This window comes from Aotus nancymaae, unplaced genomic scaffold (assembly GCF_030222135.1).
Source record: "Aotus nancymaae isolate 86718 unplaced genomic scaffold, 86718_ANA_hifiasm-v0.15.2.pri h1tg000089l, whole genome shotgun sequence".
Taxonomy (NCBI): domain Eukaryota; kingdom Metazoa; phylum Chordata; class Mammalia; order Primates; family Aotidae; genus Aotus; species Aotus nancymaae.
In genome coordinates this window covers 20281040-20303049 of record NW_026988504.1, presented here as the reverse complement: position 1 = coordinate 20303049, position 22010 = coordinate 20281040, and the positions used below count along the sequence as shown (strand labels likewise).

The 22010-nt window shown below is 38.2% G+C and overlaps 1 protein-coding gene across 4 annotated transcripts in view; it reads right to left on the bottom strand.

Moving 5' to 3' along the window:
• The window catches only part of CDC27 (cell division cycle 27), a 71053-nt gene that overhangs the window by 38115 nt on the left and 10928 nt on the right, over positions 1 to 22010 (bottom strand). For all 4 annotated transcript variants that reach the window (XM_012444087.2, XM_021673738.2, XM_012444088.3 and 1 more), the window contains exons 3-4: positions 15397 to 15544; positions 13383 to 13508 (exon numbers count right to left, since the gene is read on the bottom strand). In XM_012444087.2, the coding sequence (XP_012299510.1) occupies positions 13383 to 13508; positions 15397 to 15544 (274 nt within the window). The remainder of the gene's footprint in view (positions 1 to 13382; positions 13509 to 15396; positions 15545 to 22010) is intronic.

Here is a 22010-nt window from a genome sequence, read left to right as displayed (position 1 = left end):
GAGACAAGGTCTGGCTCTATTATACAGACTGAAGTGCAGTGGTGTGATCTTGGCTCACTGCAACCTCTACTTCCTAGGCTAAAGCCATCCTACCTCAGCCTCCTGAGTAGCAGGGATTATAGGTGCGCACCACCATATCTGGCTAATTTTTGCATATTTTGTAGAGACGGGGTTTTGCCATGATGCACAGGTGGGTCTTGGACTCATGAGCTCAGGTGATTCTCCTGCCTCGGCCTCCCAAAATGTTGGGATTATAGGTGTGAGCTACCACACCTGGCCATTTTGTACTTTTTGTAGAGATGGGGTTTTGCCATGTTGCCTAGGCAGGTCTTGAACTCAGGAGCTCAATTGATTCACCTACCACAGCCTCCCAAAATGCTGGAATTACAGGTGTGATTCCATACTTGGCCTCAATTTTTAATATAACCTTCCCAGTGGTAAGTCTGAAAGTGATTTAAATGCTTCAAATATAGCACATTTAAATGATCAGGTTTTTTTTTTTTTTTCCAAACAAAGTAGAGGTGGTAGGTCTTTTTCCTCCCCTTCCCCATCAAGATGTTTGTGGAGGTAGGTCTTAATGAAAACGAAAATTTATGTTTCTTTCTAAATCAGGTATATAAATACTTATATTTGAAATCTGGACAGTATCTCTGAGAACATACATACTTGGAAAAATCTGGGGATTATCAAAACAGCATTACTGTCTCTCTAGCTTTGTTTTGCGAGTCTGGTTCTGTTGCCTAGGCTGAAGAGCAGTGGCACGATCTTGGCTCATTGCAACCTCTGCCTCCTGGTTCAAGTGATTCTCCTGCCTCAGCCTCCTGAGTAGCTAGGATTACCGGTCCACACCACCATGCCAGCTAATTTTTATATTTTAGTAGAGATGGAGTTTCACCATGTTGGCCAGGCTGTTCTGGAGCTCCTGGACTCAAGTGATCTGCCTGCATTGGCCTCCCACTGTTGGGATTACAGGCGTGAGCCACAGTGCCTAGCCTCCTCCTCCCTAGCTTTTAATTAGGAAGATGGAAGGGGTTAGTGGCTAGTGAGACCCATTAGAACTTTCAGGTGAAAAATATAATTTACCTAGTCTGAGGTTCAAATGCTTCAATATCAAATGGAAAAAAATTGAGAACAGAAATTTTCCCAAAATTCTATAGTTTTATATATAAAGGACCAGATGAAATCTAACCAAGATTTTCAGAAACTCTTAAATGAAACTATCAGTTAAAAAATATACATCGGCCGGGCACAGTGGCTCACGCCTGTAATCCCAGCACTTTGGGAGGCCGAGGCGGGCGGATCACAAGGTCAAGAGATCGAGACCATCCTGGCCAACGTGGTGAAACCCCGTCTCTACTAAAAATACAAACAAATTAGCCGGGCATGGTGACACGCACCTGTGGTCCCAGCTACTCGGGAGGCTGAGGCGGAAAAATCGCTTGAATCCGGGAGGTGGAGGTTGCAGTGAGCTGAGATTGCGCCACGGCACTCCAGCCTGGCGACACAGCAAGACTCCATCTCAAAAAAAAAAATATATATATATATATATACACACACACACACACATCACCTGTTTACATGCAGAATTTCAGTATCACCTCAGAGAACTATGAAGAAGGTACCCGTGGTGAACCAGATACTAGTCTGCCTCAATTATAAATTTTCAAGTGAGTAAAAACTAGAATAAATGACATGGCAAAGAAAGTACTACCAGTTAAAGGATATCTAGCTTCCCACACTTGTGTAATTTAAGCCGAAAAACAAATGGATAAAGTAGGAAGCGGAAATAGGATGCAGACTTTTGGAAAACATAAATAAGTTTTATCAAAGTCTGTATCTAAGATCATTTAGATAAAATTTACCTCCCTCCCTCCCTCCCTTCCTTCCTTCCTTTTTTTGATAGGATCCTGCTATGTTGCCCAGGCTGGACTCCTGGCCTTAAGGGATTCTTCTGCCTCAGCCTCCCAAATAGCTAGGACCACAAGTGCATGCTACCATGGCGTGCTAACAAAACAAAACAAAACAAAACAAAACAAAACAAAACAAAACCAAAAAGGTTAGTGTTGTTTTGCTATGTTGCCCAGGCTTGTCTCAAATTTCTGGGATTACAGGCGTGAGCCACCACAATTGGCCTGAAATTTTTTAAATTTAATTGTCATAAGACTGGCATAATCACCTACAAGGGATAGAGCGGTAACTTAGAAATAGGAAATGAAGAAAGGGCATACAAAAACCATTTGCTGAAACAGGGTGGAACGTGGCAAATCAATGCTTGGGAACTTTTAACAAGGCTAAGCAAAAGAAAATACATAGCCAGGCAAGGTGGCTCACGCCTGTAATCCCAGCACTTTGGGAGGCCAAGGTGGGTGGATCACTTGAGGTCAGGAGTTAAGATAAGATTAGCCAACACGGTGTAACCTCGTCTCTCCTAAAAAAACAAAATTAGCCAGGCGTGGTGGCAGGTACCTGTAATCCCAGCTATCTGGGAGGCTAAGGTGGGAGAACTGCTTGAATCTGGGAGGTGGAGGTTACAGTGAGCCGAGATCACACCACTGCACTCCAGTCTGGGTGACAGAGCAAGACTCTGTCTCAAAAAGAAAAAAAAAAGTAAAATAAAAATAAATGAAAAATACAGTGAAATCTCATTGTTTGAGGATTATCCTAAGCTACAAATATGTCAATGACCATTTCTTCTATATTTTCTTCTTGTAGTTCCTAAGTAAAGCCATTCCGTCAGTCCTCAGTCCCTTCTTTAGAAAATCTCTCTCTGGTGAGAATCCCTTCTACAGAGATGACAACTAAATCTACTTTTCTGACTTCAAACTTACCTTTCCTCTGCCTAATGGGTGGTTTCATCTAGGTTTACTTCCTTATCTAAAGCTTTGGAAATTCAAAATCAAGTTCAGCTTTTCTCCTGCAAATGTTCTATTTCTGTGTTTTAAGGATACCACTATTCTTACAAGTTCAGACTCAAAAATCCTACTTAGAGATAGCACTGACTCCTTCTTCTCTGACCTTCAATTCATAACCTATCAGCAATGAAGCCATAATTCATGTACTTTCATTTTATTTCTGGCTAAAGTTCCCTCTTTATTTTCACTGTTAGGATCCCTATTGCTTCTCATCTAAACCATCAATAGATCCCTAATTAATATCTCACTTCTTCATCCCTTCAATTCATGCTATTTAGACCCCTTCTGTTTCATAATACTAACCACAGTCTGTCTATTTATCTTTTCATGCACTCTCTCTTGCAAGTGATTATAAGCTCTCTGAGAATGGAGAATTAGTCTTTTGTCATTTTTATACTACTTGTTTCCTGTTTTGAAGTAGCCCTGTCCCCTTGCTTTGCTAGCAGAATGTAATATAAAACAGACACTTTTATTAATAATTTAAAAAGTTGCATTAGTGAACTGTATGAATTATTTACATGGCCAGAAAGGAAGTAGACAAACATTGATTAATTTAAACAAAGACAAAATAATCTATTAGGAGAAAAATATTCTGGAAAAGTAAGAGGGTAATCCTTTGTGATGAAAAGTCTCATTTCCAATACTATTTAAATTAAAATTATATTTTCTTTCCATATTAGTGGGAAAAAAAATCAAATTTGATAAGTTGGCAAGGCTGATTTTTATAATGAGCCATGATTTCACTAACAGACTATAAAACAGAAGAAATTTAAATCGAAGTTAGTGTCTGCTAAGAGATTAGATACACACATGGATAGATACACGTATAAATCATATAAGAGCTAACCAGGGAAGAAGTCTGGTGTGGAATTATAATAATCTAGCGTGGGAGATAAAACTTCTAATTATTTGATAGAGAGATAAAAGGGGACAAAGATTTAAGAAAATTAAACTGCTGGAGTACTCTAAATTTAGATTGAAATTTTTATAAAAACTGAGTGATACACACAAAACCCAGCCAGAAGTTTCCTAAAGAACTGGGGCAAAAAATATTATTTAAGTGGTATTGGGAAGAAATTGGTTAATTTAGGAACCAGACTTAGTATCAACTGCATGCTAAACATAGAAGTCTCATGTGCTGTAATAGACAAGAAGACTGAAAAATGTCTATACTAGAGATAGAAGAGAAAACCTAGCACACCTTAGCGATAAAACTACATGCATGTATCTAGATTACTAGGTGCGATTCTGGCATATAATGACTAAAATGAAAAGCCAGTATTGGGGTAGGGTTGTTCCACTTTTGATAATCTTGTAATCTTTATGATGAATAAAAATAACCCTTGGCTGGGTGCTGTGGCTCATGCCTGTAATCCCAGCACTTTGAAAGGCTGAGGTGGCAGGACTGCTTAAACTCAGAAGCTTAAGACCATCTTGGAAAACATTCTGAGACCCCATATCTACTAAAACAAAAAAAATATGAAAGAATCCATCCATATTCCTCTGAAGAAGGGGAAAAATAAAACTTCCTTCTTCACATCTATGTATACATACATACACACACACACCTTTCTGAGGACTTGATTTAACTGCATCTTTAAAAATCTTTTTTTTTCTTTTTTAGTTGCTGTGACAGATATATCCAGATGTTTGCCAGTTAAACCTTACTACGTAGAGTTCATAGCCCCACTCTCTGTTTCTGCAAAGTTCTAGAACTTATTTCCTCAGAATTATGTCTCTAAACTCCTAAATACGTCTGTGCTCTACAGTTCCATCCCATCCTAGGCTAGTTCAGAGGGGAAGACTCTTCCACTGGTTTCACTGAAATCCCACTTGTAGCCAAATACTTGATAAAAGTCTGCAGGGTTCCAGAAAGGGGGTCACAGGACAAGGTGCCTAGTCTCTCATTAGTTGGAACAGTCGTTTGGTTTCACTTCATATTTTCTCTTTTTTTTTTTTTTTAAAAAAAAAAGAAAAAAAAAAGAATGAAGAAGAGGAAGAAAAAGGAAGAGAAAGAGAGAGAGAGAATGGGAGTATTGCTTTCTTGCCCAGGCTAGAATGCAGTTTAGAAATGGGCATTGAAAACCTCTTTTATACCAATAATTATACTTAATGATGTAGACAGGAAGGAATAAGGGAAGAAAATAACAAACAAGCAGCCAACCAATATTTCATTTAAACCTATGAAATGCGATTACTGAGGAGTGATTTACTTCCAATTATGTAGTCACTGTTGGAATAGGTGTGAGGTGGTAATGTGTGTTTTGTGTATTTAAAGTGGAGAGTTCTATAAATGTTTATTAAGTTTACTTGTTCCGGGTCTGAGTTCAAGTCCTAGATGTCCTTGTTAATTTTCTGTCTCATTGATTTATAGAATCGTTAGCTCTTCTTGTTATATTGATCCTTTTGCCATTATGTAATGTCCTTCTTTGCCTCTTTTGATCTTTGTTGCTTTAAAGTCTATTTTATCAGAGGCGAAAATTGCATCTCCTACTTTTTATTTATTTGTTTATTTTTACTCTCTGTTTGGTTGGTAAATCTTCCTCCATCCCTTTGTTTTGAGTCTTTGTGTATCGTTGCATGTGAGATGGGTCTGGATGCAGCATACCGATGGGTTTTGACTTTTTGTCCAATTTGAATATATATGAGTTTAATACTGCCATTTGATGCTAGCTGGCTGTTTTGCCCATTAGTTGGTGTAAATTTTTCAGTGTGTTGATGCTCTTTGCTTTTTGATATATTTTTGGAAAGGCTGATATTGGTTGTTCCTTTATATGTATAGTGCTTCTTTCAGACGCTCTTGTAAAGCAGGCCTGGTGGTGGTGAAATCTCTAAGTACTTGCTTGTTCACAAAAGATTTTATTTTTCCTTCACTTGTAAAGCTTAGTTTGGCTGGATATGAAATTCTGGGTTGAAAGTTCTTTTCTTTAAGGATGTTAAATATTGGTCCCCACTCTTTTCTGGCTTGTAGGGTTTCTGCTGAGAGATCTGCTGTAAGTCTGATAGGTTTCCCTTTGCAGGTAACCTGACCTTTCTCTCTGGCTACCCTTAGTATTTTCTCCTTCATTTCAACCCTAATAAATCTGGCGATTATGTTGGTCTTCTTGAAGAATATCTTTGTGGTGTTCTCTGTATTACCTGGAGTTGAATATTACCCTGCCTTGCTAGGTTGGGAAAGTTTTCCTGAATGATATCCTGAAGAGTATTTTCCAACTTGGATTCATTCTCTTCGTCACATTCAGGTACACCTATCAAACGTAAATTAGGTCTTTTCACATAGTCCCATATTTCCTGGAGACTTTGCTCATTCTTTTTTATCCTTTTTTCTCCAACCTTGTCTTCTCGTTTCATTTCACTGAGCTGGTCCGCGACTTCTGATATCCTTTCCACTGCTTGATCAATTCGACTGTTTAAACTTGTGCATTCTTCACGAAGTTCTCGTGTTGTGTTTTTCAGCTCCATTAATTCACTTATATTCCTCTCTAAGTTGTCCATTCTCGTTAACATTTCGTCAAACCTTTTTTCAAGGTTCTTAGTTTCTTTGCATTGGGTTAGAACAAGTTCTTTTAATTCACAGAAGTTTCTTATCACCCACCTTTTGAAACCTGCTTCTGATAATGGAACACACTCATTCTCCATTAAGCCTTGTTCCGTTGCTGATGAGGAACTGCAATCCCCTGTAGAGGGCAAGGCATTCTGATTTTGAGTATTCTCTGCCTTTTTAGGCTGGTTTCTTCCCTTCATTATATATTTATCCCTCTGTTGTCTTTGTAATTACCGACTTTCTAACTAGGTCTCTGAGTGGACGTCCAACTTGTTGATTCCCAGCGCCGAAATCTGAGCAATCCACTGCACCGGCCAAAACAGCAGTGTTAAGATTGATGGTGCTTTTCTGCCTGGGAATCTCTGGACTCTGCACCAAGAACTGCAGCACTGAGGCGCCAGCAAAACTGCCGTGCCGGCCACAAGAGTCACCCTGGCGACCTGTGGGGCTCCTCCACTGGGAATCTCTTGGTCTGTGACCAACAAAAATTCGTCTGAAAGTGTGGCATCCTCTCGTTCTCTGCGCTTTCACTGGGAGCTACGATCCCGAGCTGCTAGTGATCAGCCATCTTGGATCTCTCTCAAAAACCTTTATTAATGATTTTTCTTAAAATAATAATACACATATAGTTGAGTGACACATGACATTCTGTTCAATGACAAATCACATATGTGACAATAGTCCCATAAGATTATTTGTTTTTTGAGATAGAGTTTCACTGTTGTTGCCCAGGCTGGAATGCAATGGCATGATCTCGGCTCACTGCAACCTCCACCTCCCGGTTTTAAGCGATTCTCCTCCCTCAGCCTCCCAGGTAGTTGGGATTACAGCTGTCTGTCACCACACCTGGTTAATTTTTCTTTTTGATATTTTTAGTAGAGATGGGGTTTCACCATGTTGGCCAGGCTGGTCTCGAACTCCTAACCTCAGGGGATCTGCCTGCTTTGGCCTCCCAAAATGCTGAGATTACAGGCATGAGCCACTGCACCCGGCCCCCATAAGATTATAATACCATATTTCTACTATACCTTTTCTTTGTTTAGATATACAAACATTTACCATAGTTTAGGTAACATGCTGTACAGGTTTGTAGCCTTGGAGCAATAGGTTATACCATGTAACCTAGGTGTGTAGTAGGTTACACCAGCTAGGTTTGTGTATATGTATTTTATGATGTTCACAAATGACAAAATCACCGAAGAACATATTTCTCAGAACATATCCCCATCATAAAGTGACACAAGACTGTACAGCATATTTGTAATTTTAACTTTTTCTTTTTTTGAGATGGAGTCTCACTCTGTCACCAGGCTGGAGGGCAGTGGCATAATCTCAGCTCACCACAACCTCCGCCTCCCGGGTTCAAGTGATTCCCCTGCCTCTGCCTCCCGAGTTGCTGGTACTACAGGCACGTGCCACCATGCCCAGCTAGCCAGCTAGTTTTTTGTATTTTAGTAGAGACGGGGTTTCACCATGTTGGCCAAAATGGTCTCCATCTCCTGACCTCGTGATCCGCCCACCTTAGCCTTCCAAAGTGCTGGGATTACAGGCATGAGCCACCATGCCCAGCAACTTTATTTTTTAAAACTTTACATAACCATAGTACAATTATCAAAACCAGGAAACTGACATTAGTATAAAACTGTAACCCAGGCTGGACACAGTGGCTCACACCTGTAATCCCAGCACTTTGAGAGGCTGAAATCATGCCACTGCACTCCAGCCTGGGTGACAGAATGAGACTCCATCTCAAAAAAAAAGAAAAAGAAAAAAACCTGTAAACTAAACCACAGAGCTTATTTGAATTTTAGCAGTTTTTACAAGTGTATATAGAGAATATTATCACATTTACAAATTGGTATAACCACCACTACAATCAGAATATAAAACTGTTCCAATATCCCAAAGAAACCCCTAAATAGTTACATTCTCCTCCTAACTCTAACCTGAGAACCACTTATCTGTTCTCCTTCACTATAAGTCTGTTAATGTTATACAAATGGAATTATATATTTAAACTTTTAAAGTTGGCTTTTTTTACTTGCCGTAATACCCTTGTAATCCATCCAGGTTACTATACATATCAATATAGTAGTTTGTTCCTCTTTATTGCTAAGTAGTCCATTGGATGGACAGTTTATCTATTTACTCATTGAATTTGGTTTGTTTCCAGTTTTGGGCTTTTACAAATAAAGTTGCTATGAACTCTTATGTAAAATATCACCTTACATTCCCTCCAGGAGTGTACAAGTAATCTTGCTGCACTGCATCCTCACCAGTGCTTGGTATTCTCAGCAGTTTTTATATTTAGCCATTCTAATAGGTATGTAGTTATATCTAATGGTGGCTTTTTCTTGCTTTCCTTAATGGCTAACGAATTAGAACATCTTTTCACCTGCTTATTTACCATCCACATATCCTCTTTGGTGAAAGATCTATTCAATTGTTTTGCTTATTTTCTAACTGAACTGATTTTTTTTTTTTTTTTTTTTTTTTTTTTGAGACGGAGTTTCGCTCTCGTTACCCAGGCTGGAGTGCAATGGCGCGATCTCGGCTCACTGCAACCTCCGCCTCCTGGGTTCAGGCAATTCTCCTGCCTCAGCTTCCTGAGTAGCTGGGATTACAGGCACGCGCCACCATGCCCAGCTAATTTTTTTGTATTAGTAGAGACGGGGTTTCACAATGTTGACCAGGATGGTCTCGATCTCTTGACCTCGTGATCCACCCGCCTCGGCCTCCCAAAGTGCTGGGATTACAGGCTTGAGCCACCGCGCCCGGCTGAACTGATTTTTAAAGAGAATTCTTTATATAGTCTAGATACAATCTGTGTTTATGTGATTTGCAAATATTTAATCCTAGGCTGTGGCTTGTATGTATTTTCTTAATGTCATTTGCAAAATAAACAGTTTTGATAAAATTTACCAATTTTTTCTTTTATGTACTGTCATTTGGGTGTTATGTTTAAGAACTCTTTGCCTAACCCTAGGTCATAAAGATTTTCTTCTAAACATTTTATAGTTTTATATTTTACATTTAGATCCATGATTCATTTGAGTTAAATTTTTAATAAGGTGTGAGGTTTAAGTCAATTCTCATTTCTTCTGCCTATGAATATTCAGTTGCACTGGCACCATTATTTGTTAAAAAGGACATCATTCCTCCACTAAATTGTTTTTCACCTTTTTCAAAAGTCAACTGACCATTCAAGGTCCTGTTTTCAATTATTTTGGGTATGTTTCCAGAAGTGGAATTCTATTTTTAATTTTCTGAGAAACTGACTTTTTTTTTTAACATATCACTAGATACATCTGATTTTCTAATTGTTTTTGAAGATTTCTGTGTATATATTAATAAGGGATATTTGCCTATAATGTTCTTTTTTAGAACAGTATTTGGTTTTGGAATCAAGAAAATGCTGACCTCATGAGTAGGGGAGTATTTCTTGTTCTATTTTCTGGAAGAGATTGTGTAGCATTAGGGAAGAATTTTGACTACAAATTAAAGTTTCTTTCATAATTTTAGGATTACTCAGATTAACTTGTTCAGATTTCTATTTCTTAGGTGAGTTTTGGTAGTGTGGTTTATTAAGAAATCGGTCAGTTTCATCTAAGTTGTTAAATTCATGTGTATGGAGTTTTTAGCATACACATCCTTTCAATGTCCTCAGGGTAGGTAGGTATTCCTTCTTTCATTCCTGATATAAGTAATCGTGTTCTCTCTCTTTCTTCTTGGGGGTCAGTTTTGGCAGTTTTACCAATCTTTCCAAGGACCAGCTTTGGTTTCAATGATTTTCTCTATTGTTTTTCTGTTTTCAATTTCACTGATTTCTACTTTTTATTATTTCCCTCTTTCTGTTTGCTTGGATTTACTGTGCTCTTCTTTTTCTAATTTCTTATGGTGGAAGCTTAGCGGAGTTGAAACTATTCTTTTATAACAAACATTTAGTGCTATAAATTTTGCTAACTTTAGCAACGTCACAGTTTTTAATGTCATATTTATTATCCCTTTCATTCAGTTCAGTATTTTAAAAATCTCCTGTGAGACTCCCTTTTAAACCCATGAATTATTTATTTATTTATTTCTGAGATGGAGTCTCGCTCTGTTGCCCAGGTTGGAGTACAGTGGTGTGATCTTTAATCACTGCAATGTCCACCTCCCAAGTTCAAGCAATTCTCATGCCTCAGCCTCACAAGTACCTGAGATTATAGATGTGTGCCACTATGCCCAGCTAATTTTTGTATTTTTAGTAAAGATGGGGTTTCACCATGTTGGTCAGGCTGTCTCAAGCTCCCAACCTCAGGAGATCCACCAGTCTTGGCCTCCCAAAGTGCTGGGATTACAGATGTGAGCCACTGTGCCCAGCCTCATGAATTATTTAGAAGTATGTGGTCCAATTTCCAAATGTTTTGAGATTTTCTTATCTATACGTCGCTTTTTATCATCTAACGCAAGTCTTTTAGACAGAGTAGTATTTATAATACTTCATTTTAGTTAATTTTCTAAAAGTAAAAGAATATGGTGCTCTTTAGTAATATTTCTCCAACATTCCTTATTAAAATTTTGACAACTTCTTTCATAAATCGTCTACACTCCAGTTTTTGTACATCAATCCTTTCAAATAATTTGTAGTTTTCAAACATCTATTTTCCTTTGGAAGTCACTCTATAGATATGACATGTTGTCAAATTTTACTTTTTTTTTTTTTGAGACAGTTTCACTCTTACTGCCCAGGCTGGAGCGCAATGGCATGATCCCAGGTCACAACCTCTGCCTCCTGGGTTCCCAAAGTGCTAACTAAGGTTATAGGGGTGAGCCACTGTGCCCGGCCAAATTTTACTTTCTCTATCAAGTCTTTCCTAGTTACCATTACCCCTCTTTTTAACCAGGAAGGACTGATTATTTTCTCATTTGAACAATAAACTGCTCAAATTTTATTGCAGAACTTTTAATGTGATAATAAAAACTAACTCTGAGTGTAGAAAAAGCAACATTTTGTTTGTTCCTATTCTCTCTCAATAATAACAATCATCAACACAGAAGACTTCTGTGACCAAATATGTGGTTTTTTCCCCCCAAAACACACCAAGCACCAAACACCAGCTGAATGTCTGCTAATTCAATTCTGACACCATCTACTTGCAGACTGTCTCAGATCCCACAGGTTAAGGCTCAGTCTTCAAGACTAACCTGCCCCACCTTCAGACACCAGTCACAAGTCTGGACCTTCGACACTTCTGATCAACTAGCTATAAATTGGGATTCCCACAACCCTCTACTTAGGTTTGATGAATTTGCTAGAGCAGTTGACTTATTATAAAGGATATTACAAAGGATACAAATGAAGAGTGCATAGGGAGAGGTATGGGGAAAGGAGGGTGCAGAGCTTCCATGACCTCTTGAGGTAAGCAACCTGCCAGGAACCTCCATGTGTTCAGTTTTCTGCAAGCTTTCTGAACCCTGTGGTTTTGAGTTTTTATGGAGGTTTCATTACTTAGGCATTACTGATTAAACCACCGGCTGTTGGTGATAATCTTATCACCAATCTAATGGTGGAAATTAATCTTCACCTCCTCTCACCTCCTGGGAGGCTGGGGCATGGGGACGAAAAGTCCCAACCCTCTAATCCTCCCTTGGTCTTTTGCTGCCAGCCCCAATCCTGAAGCTAACCTAGGGAATGCTGGCTACTAGTCAAAGTGTTTACATACAAAAAGATATCACTGCGGAGTTTCTAAGCATATTCGAGGAAATTAGGTCAAAGACCAAATATATATGGTTCACTATATCACACTTAAAAACTTTTGTTTACTGTTTCTCTTCTACTTTATTATAAACCTTTGAAGGTGGAGACTCTCAGTCATTTATCTTTGTATTCCCGGTGCCAAGTGTTTAGCTATAATGGAAATAAATCTCAAAGTTTCTTGAATAAATGACAAGAAGAATCATAGTTGCATGAAGTAAATTCATTATTCTGAGTCCTTAAAGTAAATGAATACATTGATATTATGTCTTTGCTGACTTCTGTTCGCAAGAGTGGTGTTAATGGCTAAACATACCTGTTACACCTGAAAATGCCCCCAAATTTAGTCAAACAATTTGTTATGTTCAAAAACGTATTTTCAAGGTTTTAAAAAATAACCATTATTCAAACTAGTCTCAATTTATCTTAAAATAGATGCTATTCTAGTACTTTAGACAAGCAGTCCTCAGTCACTTCTCTCACAGGGAGACATCTTCTCCCACAAATGACATGTACACATGTGATGCATTCCCACTGGCAGAGTTACCTGTTCTTCTTCGCCTCCGCCTCCCAAAGTTTTGAGATTACAGGCATGAGACAATGGACCTGGCTGTCTTTTCTTCTATTTCCTCAGTGGATCACATACTCTTTTCACCCAAGGTAAAAAAACTAACATGGGGCTGGGTGTGGTGGCTCATGCCTGCAATCCCAGCACTTTGGGAGGCCGAGGGGGGTCAATCACCTGAGGTCAGGAGTTCAAGACCAGCCTGGCCAACATAGTGAAACCCCCATCCCTACCAAAAATACAAAAACTAGCTGGGCGTGTTGAAGGGCACCTGTAATCCCAGCTACTTGGGAGGCGGAGGTTGCAGTGAACTGAGATCATGCCACTGCACTCCAGCCTGAGCGACAAGAGTGAAACTCCATCTCAAAAAAAAAAAAAAACACAAAAAAAAACCCTAACGTGTTAGACAGGGCTGCTGTAACTATTATCAGTAAGGCTAAGTGGAAAGTACAAAATTAGATTAACATCTCTACTATTTTACAGGTTTAATAAAGTCAGAGAATTAGATTATGTACTACTCAGCCAAGTACTATTTGATAAACACCGATCAACATAGGTTTTTTAAACTATAAAACATTCTTGTATGGAAATGCCTTTCTGATAGTTTGGATCATTCTTACTTACCAATACACATGTCCCAACAATGAAAGAGTAAAGCAAGCTGAATCACCAAACTCAGTAACAATATCATCATGGCTTTTCTGCTTATTAAACACTCCACCAGATAAGATCTGTTCCCCTTCTGCAAGCCTTTAAAATACAAATTGAAAGATTTTTAAAAACCAATATAAAAAGCAGTTCATGTAAACATATTCTTAATTACCAAAGTGCATTAAATGATGAAGACATAAATTTTCTTTCTTTCTTTTCTTTTCTCTTTCTCTCTTTCTTTCCCTCCCTTCCTCCCTCCCCATCTCTCTATTTCTTTAAAGAGTCAGGGTCTTGCTTTGTTACCCAAGCTAGAATGCAGTAATGCAATCATGGCTCACTATGGCTTCAAATTCCTGGACTCAGGTGATCCTCTTGCATCAGCCTTGTGAGTAGCTGGGACTACAGGTGCACACCACCACACCCAGCTAATTTTTAAATTTTTTGTAGAGACAGGGCAGGGTCTCACTATGTTGGCCAGGCTGGTTTCAAACTCTTGGGCTCACGCAATTCTCTCATGTTGGCCTCCCAAAGTGTTGGAATCACAAGCATGAGACACTGCACCTGGCCAATTTGTTTTTTCTAAAAAAAAAAAAATTTTTTTTTTTTTTAAATTAGAATAGTGGCAAACACATATTTAGAATCATTTGGGAGGCTGGAAATTTATGATCTTAAAATTTTGCTTTTACCTTTAAAAACAGAATCAGTTACATTTAGTGTATGTACAAATCCAGTCTAAGCAACATATTCATTACTCATGTAAGAAGGAACAGAAGATAATTATTATACTATGGGAGAAAATATAAATAGTTCTTTTAACAAACATGGTGGTCCTTCTTCCTTAAAATAGAAATGTATACGCAAATTAAACAAGACTAACATATTTTAATTAAAAATTGCATACTTAGGCCAGGCACAGTGGCTCACGCCTATAACTCCAGCACTGTGGGAGGCTGAGGTGGGAGGATGACTTGAACCCAAGAGTTCAAAACCAGCCTGAGCAAAATAGTGAGACCCCATCTCTACAAAAAAATAAGAAAATTAGCTGGCTGTAGTGACACATGTCTGCAGCTCCAGCTACATGGGAGGCTGAAGTGGGAGCATCGCTTAGACCCAGATGGAGGCTGCTGTGAGCCATGATCACTCTGTTACACTCCAGCCTGGGCAACAGAGCAGGACCCTTTCTCTAAAAAAAAGAAAAAAAGAAAAGGAACTGGCAAATTACGTAAGAAAGTAGATTTTTAAGAACTCAACATTAGGAACGTTGAAATTTAAAAATAATTCAAAAACAAATGTCTCAGAAGTTTCAGAAATTTTAGCTAGCTTTAATTAAAAAGTCAGTCACTGGACAGATAGTATAGTTATTGATCAGTCTATGGTGAGACTTACTTGTATCTTCCCCTTGTAAACCTACAAGCCAATTATACATAAAGGCTTTTACAAATATCTAATACCATTTACACATGTGACCATTTAGCTCTTTTTACCATTATTCCATCTCTTACAGTACAGAAAAGAATTTAACAGAACATAACTACCTGTATCTCTAAATACCTCCAAATTTGGTATAGGGACAGCTGACTTGGCTTAATTGTAATGTGCAAAAGAAGTACTCAATAAAATGATCTTGAAAGGAAATTATACAATCACCTAAACACAGGGGAGTATTAATCTCAAGTGAACTGGAGAGTTTTGAGGCTTATTCAAACTGGTCTAACACTGAAAGCAAAGAAAACAAAATATTTGTGATCATTTAAGAAATCAATTAGAATTAGTTATAACAAGTTTCTCCAGAGTTAAACTTTATTATTTATTACCATAACAATGAAATCTCCATAATATAAATAATGCCATAGGCAACAGTGTAAACATTTACCGAAACAGATGAAAAAGAGGGAAGAAAGGGAATCAAGAGTTTAACATGAAAATTTTATCGAAAATTCAACAGTGTAAGTAAAACAAAAGAGCTAAAACATATTTTAAAACTTACTTGCTGAGATCAACACAACATTTTGCAAGCAGGTATTTGCATTGTGGTGTAGTACAACTGTGTCCTTTCAACAGTCTATATGCTTTATATGCCTTTCCTGAGCGGTAATAACAGGTTGCCAGTAAAAACAAGGCTTCTTCTGAGTGTACTAAAAACAGACATTTTTAAAAAAGGCTATTGTTCAGTATATTGAATGATAATCAGTTTATCATGCAATAAATAAATTTAGCAAAAAAAAAATTAGGCAAATTAGGCATGCTATTTTAACACAAAACAATTACTTATTAATTCAAATTTGAATTGTAGAGAAACAGTTTGCTTATAGCAAAGTTAGTTCCTTAGCTCTCAATTACTCTTCTCTCTAAGAAAGGAAGGAAATAATACAATGAAGACAATCATGGTATTCTCTGTAAATACTTAAGAAAAGCAAACATATATACAAACATCCCTGCCTTTAAACAGACTACCAGTAAAGGATCTTGTTTTTAGATAGTATTTTTCTAATTAATCTTTTGGGAGAAGTCAAATTTCATTAGTAACAGAAAACTGAGTGTAAATAAATCTAATTACCAGTATGAAATAATTTTACATTTAAAAAAGACCAGATTGAAAAAAAACCACTTGTTTTGCTTTAACATCAAATATACGTTAAATTATATTGAAGGTATTTAAGATAAAAAATTATAAATTGTGAATGCTCACACCATTTTAACTTTCAGTTGACAGACTTGTATAGTTAACAATAATTAAATTACATTACAATGGCAAGACCTGAGTTATCTATCAATCTGTCCCTCTTTTTTTACATTATGAAATGCTCCCTGCCTTCTTAATGCAATGTGGCATTTTTCACCCTTATTCATTTGTCTCTACCAAACTGATCATCACTTCACTTCTATCCCCTCAATCCAGATGAGGGCCTACAGAGGTAACAACAAAGGGGATAAAAAGAAGTAAAATCGGCTGAGCACGGTGGCTCACACCTGTAATCCCAGCACTTTGGGAGGCCGAGGCGGGCGGATCACGAGGTCAAGCGATCGAGACATACTGGCCAACATGGTGAAACCCCGTCTCTACTAAAAATATAAAAAATAGCCGGGCATGGTGGCACGTGCCTGTGGTCCCAGCTACTTGGGAGGCTGAGGTGGAAGAATCGCTTGAATCCAGGAGGTGGAGGTTGCAGTGAGCCAAGATTGCACCACTGCACTACAGCCTGGCGATAGAGCAAGACTCCGTCTCAAAAAAAAAAAAAAGAAAGGTAAAATCACAAAACTGTGCTTCTTAAAATGGTTTATGAAATAATCCCAGTGAGCTGAAGGATCTTCTAAGCCAGTGGTTCTCAAAGTATGGTCCTTGTACCAGTATCAGCATGACTTGGAAACTTGCTAGAAATGAAAATTGTTGTGCCCCATCTCATACCCACTAAATGAGTAATCCTGGGAGTAGGAAGCAGCAAGCTATGTGGTTAACAAACTCTTCAGGTGATTCTGTGAAATTCTCAAGTTTGAGAACCACTGTTGTAAGGTACAAGACAAACTTGTCACATCTTTTTTTTTTTTTTGAGACAGAGTTTCACTCTTGTTGCCCAGGCTGGAGTGTATTGGCTCCATCTCAGGTCACCACAACCTCCGCCTCCTGGGTTCAAGCGATTCTGCTGTCTCAGCCTTCCGAGTAGCTGGGATTACAGGCATAGGCCACCACACCTGGCTAATTTTGTATTTTTAGTAGAGATGGGGATTCTCCATGTTGGTCAAGCTGGTCTTGATCTCCGGACCTCAGGTGATCCACCCACCTTGGCCTCTCAAAGTGCTGGGATTACAGCCCTGAGCCACCACGCCCAGCTACACATCTTTTAAAATAGTTAACATCATTCTAAGATTTTGGATAAAAAAGTAATTTGAAATTTTATTTCTAAGTTTCTGTCACAGATATGTACAGGCAAAGACCAACAGAACCCTTCTTCTCTAGCCCATCTTATAGTTTTTCATGAAACTACAGTGTAAAAAATAAATAGTAAATGATAAGAAATTTTGGCACATGTGTTAATGAGATGTACAGTAGTATTAGAGCTGCAGGTGCGAAAAAAAAAAGAATGGGGTGCTCACTACAATAGGAATAAATTATTAATTTTACTGACCTACAACTTCTCATTTACATAAGTTAGAAAGTTTGCAGGGCGCAGTGGCTCATGCCTGTAATCCCAGCACTCTGAAAGGCCGAGGCAGGTGGGTCACCTGAGGTCAAGAGTTCAAGACCAGCTTGGTCAACATGGTTAAACCCCGTCTCTACTAAAAATACCACCCCCCACAAAAAAATTAGCTGGGTGTGGTGGCAGGTGGCTGTAATTCCAGCTACTTGGGAGGCTGAGGCAGGAGAATCGCTTGAACTTGGGAGGCAGAGGTTGCAGTGACTGGAGATCGTGCCACTGCACTTCAGCCTGGGAGACAGGGTGAGACTCCGTCTCAAAAACAAAAAGGGAAAGTTTGATTTCCTCTAGATTTTATAATGGTCTGGTTTCTTTTCACCTTTTAAGTTTTTAAAAACTATTGATCATACCAATAAACAAGGGCTCCTACAAACTAGCTTAACTCCCAGTTATAGTAATGCTGTCTTAATTGTTTATAAATACTTGATCATGTATAGGTCCATTTTCACTGCAATAAAATTCCATAATTATATAAAAATACCAACTATTCTTTTTGTGTGTATGTGTGTGTGTGTATAATTTTAGTGTAACACTGCAATTAGCTTTTTGAAGCATAATAACTTAAAAATTATATGTTCAAATGGGAATATGGATTGGTGATTTAGGCAAAACAAAAATAATAAAACTGGCTGGGCATGGTGGTTCAATGCCTGTTATCCGAGCACTTTGGGAAGCCAAGGTAGGCAGATCACCTGAGTTCAGGAATTCAAGACCAGACAGCCCAACAGAGCAAAACCCTGCCTCTACTCAAAATACAAAAATTAGCCAGGTGTAGTGGCACATGCCTGTAATCCCAGCTAATCAGGAGACTGAAGCAGAAGAATCGTTTGAACCCAGGAGGCAGAGATTGCAGTGAGCTGAGATCGTGCCACTGCACTCTAGCCTAGATGACAGTGAGACACTGTTTAAAAAATAAAAATAAAAAAAAAATAAATAAATAAATAAAATAAAGAAACTGTCAGATAATGAAGTAAATCCAGAACAACTTAAAGTGTTGTGACACAGGTGGTTTCTTAGGCTCCTCACAAGTAATTTGGCAGCAGAGAAACATAACAGTACCCCAAACACAACTAATGAACCAGTGGTAAGCAGCCATAAATCTAAAAAGCATGGAATATGTTTACTGGCTAGGATCAACAAATAGATTTCATCTGGAACAGTAACTCCAACTAACTGATAATGGCTGTCTGAAACGCCATGTTCAGAAAAATTCTGAGGCTGATCATGGCCTAGCTAGTAAGTACAGCGATCAAAATAACAGGATCTGGAAACAGTTACAGATGTTTGCATGCCACTATTTACCATCCTTTACTTATAGCCTTAATTAAAATATGGGATTAGAATTATAAGGTCCATAATATATTTTATAATCACAAATGAAGTTAGCATTGACTCCATGAAGTCATTCTTAAAGTAATATTGAGAAATCAATCACATAATAAATTATGCTATGTCCATGTGATGAAAAAAAGGACATAGAAAGATTTCCAGAATGCACTGTTAAAGTGAAAAAACAAACAAATTAAGCTTATAATCCCAGCACTTTGGGAGGCCAAGGCGAGTGGATCACCTAAGGTCAGCAGTTCAAGACCAGCCTGGCCAACATGGTGAAACTCCGGCTCTACTAAACATACAAAATTCAACTGGGTGTGGTGGCGTGCACCTGTGATCCCAGCTACTTGAGAAGCTGAGGCAGGAGAATTGCTTGAACACGGAAGGCGGAGGTTGCAGTGAGCCGAGATCATGCCACTGCACTCCAGCCTGGGTGACAGAGAGAGATTCTGTCTCAAAATAAATAAATAAATAAATACATAAATAAAAAAAGAAGTTGTAGGACACTACCGAAGTTCCTCTTCTTACAAATAGGTTCGGCTTCAAGAGTTTAAAGGTCTTTTGAGTATAAGTTTAAAATAATTAAGACAGGTTTAACTTTGCATCCTCCAGATACATTTAGATCAAATAGAAAGGTAAATTAGTCCTTCAATGCTTTTAAACCAGATAGGTACCTTTTCTTCACACTGATTTATAATCTAAATATGTAGCCTTTCTAAAATGGACCATTTTGACAAAACTTAAAATTTGTTGAGGTAGCTGTTCTTTACCTAGCCTTGATAAACTATACAAATATCACAGAAGCCCTCAGAGGTTACAGTACTCTGCTGGCTGCCCTGTCATGAATTCTGATGTTGTGTGTATTTAAGGGCATAGAACTACGGAACCATCTATGATTTATGACACGTTTCAAATTTATTATATGGGCCAGGTGCAGTAATCCCAGCTAAGGTGGGTAGATCACTTGAGTCCATGAGTTGGAGAGCATCCTGGCAAACATGGCGAAACTTCGTCTCTACTAAAAATACAAAAATTAGCTGGACATGGTGGCGCATGTCTGTAATCCCAGCTTCTTGGGAGGCTGAAGTACAAGAATCGCTTGAACCTGGGAAGTAGAGGTTGCAGTGAGCTGAGATTATGGCACTGCACTGCAGCCTGGGCAACAGAGCGAGACTCTCTCAAAAGAAAAAAAAATAAAACAAATTGATCGTCCGTTAAGTTTTTAAATCAACTATAAGCAGTATGGCACGTGGATTAAAGTGCTGACACTGAAGCTAGACTGCTTGGGTTCAGATTTGGCACTTCAATTTATGAGCTATGACTTAGGGCAAGTTAACTTCTCTGACCCTCATTTTTTTTTCACTGTAAAATAAGGACTATGAGTACCTACTTTCAAAGGTTGCTGTTAAGATTAAATGACTTAATACATGTACAGCAATTAGGATAGTATCTGACATATAATGAGGGCTATATGTGCTATTATTTTAATTATTGGCCTTCTCTTAAATTTACAACACCTGAATAGACATTTGATATTAATGCAGGAGGTACATAAGTGTCACTGAGCCACATGCTCAAGTAATTAATTCTATTTCATCAATATTTTTTGCTGTTTTCAATTGCATGGAGGCTGTACTTTTCTTATCTTGCATTATTCATTGTTGTTCACAGTCATTTCTACTGTCGAACATTTCATCTACATATGCAATTTTAGCATACTAATACTATTCTCGATTTTTATCTTTTCTACATTTATTTACATCCTGCATTTCAATACTAACTGATTTTATACATATTGTTAATAATGGGGTTAACAGTGCTCTTAAGTATTTTAAAACCATGCTTACAGTAAAAAGACCACAAATATAAGAGGGCTGGAAGAAGTTTTAAGAGGCTCAGGGTTTGAGGCAGAAAATGGCAATACATGAGAAGAAAAAAGCCAGATTGTACAGGGCTTTGTAAACTGTGTAAAGATTTAGGAATAGATCCTTACAGCAATTAGATACCTCTGAAGGGTTTTAAGAAGGAACATAGATTTGGGAGGAGAAAAGCAACAGGCAGGGAAAGGGAGATAAGGAAAATCAGTTAGTGATCTTAGGTTAGATTTGAATATATTGATTTCATATGTCTGTGAAACATACAAGTTAATTCAATGAAAATAGTTAAGTCTTAGATCAATAAAGGCCTAAAAATGATACATTATGCAACACCTTTAGTAGAATTCTGGATATTCTTATATAATGATCTTAACACAAGCTGGTAAATAGTGTTTTTAACATGTTGCTATTCATATGCATGTATTTCTGTGAGTTTAGGCTCTCAGTATCCTGGTTAAGAGAAAAGAAACAGATGCTGAACCTTTTACTCTGGTTTAGTTTTCTCCTACTGAGCCCAATTTATTAAAACTGATACACCCAATGCAATCTATACATCATACCCACTAAATACTAAGACAGGTAGAAAACTGGTGAACAATCTTATGGTAATTTAAAATGTATTCAAGCAGAGCGCAGTGGCATGTGCCTATATTCCTAGCTACTTGGGAGGATAGCTTGTGCCCAAGTGTTGAGGCCAGCATGGGCAACACAGAGACCCTGACTTAAAAAATAAACAAAAAGTGTTTAAAAAGTACTAATATTAAAAAATAAAGACTGGACACTCTGGCTCATGCCTGTAATCCCAGCACTTTGTGCGGTCAAGTAGGGCAGATCACTTGAGGCCAGGAGTTTGAGACCAGCCCGGCCAACATGGTGAAACTCCCTCTCTACTAAAAATACAAAAAGTACCTGGGCATGGAGTCGGGTGCCTGTAAAGCCAGCTGCTCAGGAGGCTGAGGCAGAATTGCTTGAACCTGGGAGGCAGTGAGCTGAGATTGGGCCACTGTACTCCAGCCTGGGCAACAGAGGGTGACTCTGTCTCAAATAAACAAACAAAAATATTTTGCAGTATGAGATGTAAAACTCATATTAAGATAAAACACTGGACCTTAAGCAGTTTTGAGCTTTGGGCTAGGACCCTCAAAATAACCTAGGAATCCATGTTGACACAAGGTTTTCAGCTGTTTCTCTTTCTTTTC